The sequence below is a fragment of the Penaeus monodon genome, chromosome 19 (genome assembly GCF_015228065.2).
Source record: "Penaeus monodon isolate SGIC_2016 chromosome 19, NSTDA_Pmon_1, whole genome shotgun sequence".
Classification (NCBI taxonomy): Eukaryota; Metazoa; Arthropoda; class Malacostraca; order Decapoda; family Penaeidae; genus Penaeus; species Penaeus monodon.
Window position 1 is genome coordinate 23518938 of NC_051404.1, and position 884 is coordinate 23519821.

Below are 884 nucleotides of genomic sequence, written 5' to 3' on the forward strand. Positions count from 1 at the left end.
TCGTATCTGGTGCTTTATATTCAAATGATGAAATGCATTCTTTTGATTTTGGCATTGTAGGAAGCAGTCCTGTTGCATCATCTCCATTCCGACTGGCTGGATCATCACCCCAGATTCGTGACCTGCAAGTGCAGTTGACTGAGGAGAGGGCATTAGTTGCAACACTCCAGGCTTCTCTTGATCAGTCAAAACGTAATATTGAAGAGCTCATGGGGGTCACCAAGCAGCAGGAAAAGCAGTTAGCTGAGTCAAATGAAGCCTGCAAGATTGCCCAGGGACAGTAAGTACTTTGTCAAGGAATATTTGTAATAGAATAATAGGTTAATGGTCATAATAATTTCTGTTGCAAGTAACAGTGGTAATATTGATACAGTGTCCTAAATGTCCTTTATTTCCTCTGTTCTTAGGCTTTCCAAACTTGAAAAGGAAAAGAGTGAAGTGGAAGAAAAACTGGCAAAGACTGAGTCTCAGCTTAGTGAAGCTGTTGAAGAAGCAGAAGCTGTAAAGACTCTTCTTCAGACCCAGCTTGGAAAGGTAAAAGGGATAGCATAATTTATTATTTTTCTTCCTAAGGATTTTTTGTTTCTATCCTGATTGTTTTGTAAGAATCACAATGTAAGCATCATTATATGCCTGTTTCTTCAGTGCCTTTTGTCTGTAAAGGAGAGATCATAGTAGATTCATGGTTATGATGAAAAAATGAAATTTAGTATCATTTATACTTTTTGTTCAATATAGATGGAGTTGGGTAGTAATAAAGAGGAAATGCATATTAATTTTTCAATTTGGCACATTACTTATTTGACAGAAGGGTAAATAGATATATATTAACCTGATGCTGCTGGGGATGGCATTTACATATGTGCGATGCCCACAATAAGTTT

The 884-nt window shown here is 37.1% G+C and overlaps 1 protein-coding gene across 1 annotated transcript in view; it reads left to right on the forward strand.

Annotated features, from left to right (window-relative positions):
- The first annotated feature begins 6 nt into the window (after positions 1-6).
- The window catches only part of LOC119585361 (nucleoprotein TPR-like), a 37633-nt gene continuing 36755 nt past the window's right edge, over positions 7-884 (forward strand). The window contains exons 1-2 of the mRNA XM_037934031.1: positions 7-280; positions 408-534. Of these exons, the coding sequence (XP_037789959.1) occupies positions 33-280; positions 408-534 (375 nt within the window). The 5' untranslated portion in view covers positions 7-32. The remainder of the gene's footprint in view (positions 281-407; positions 535-884) is intronic.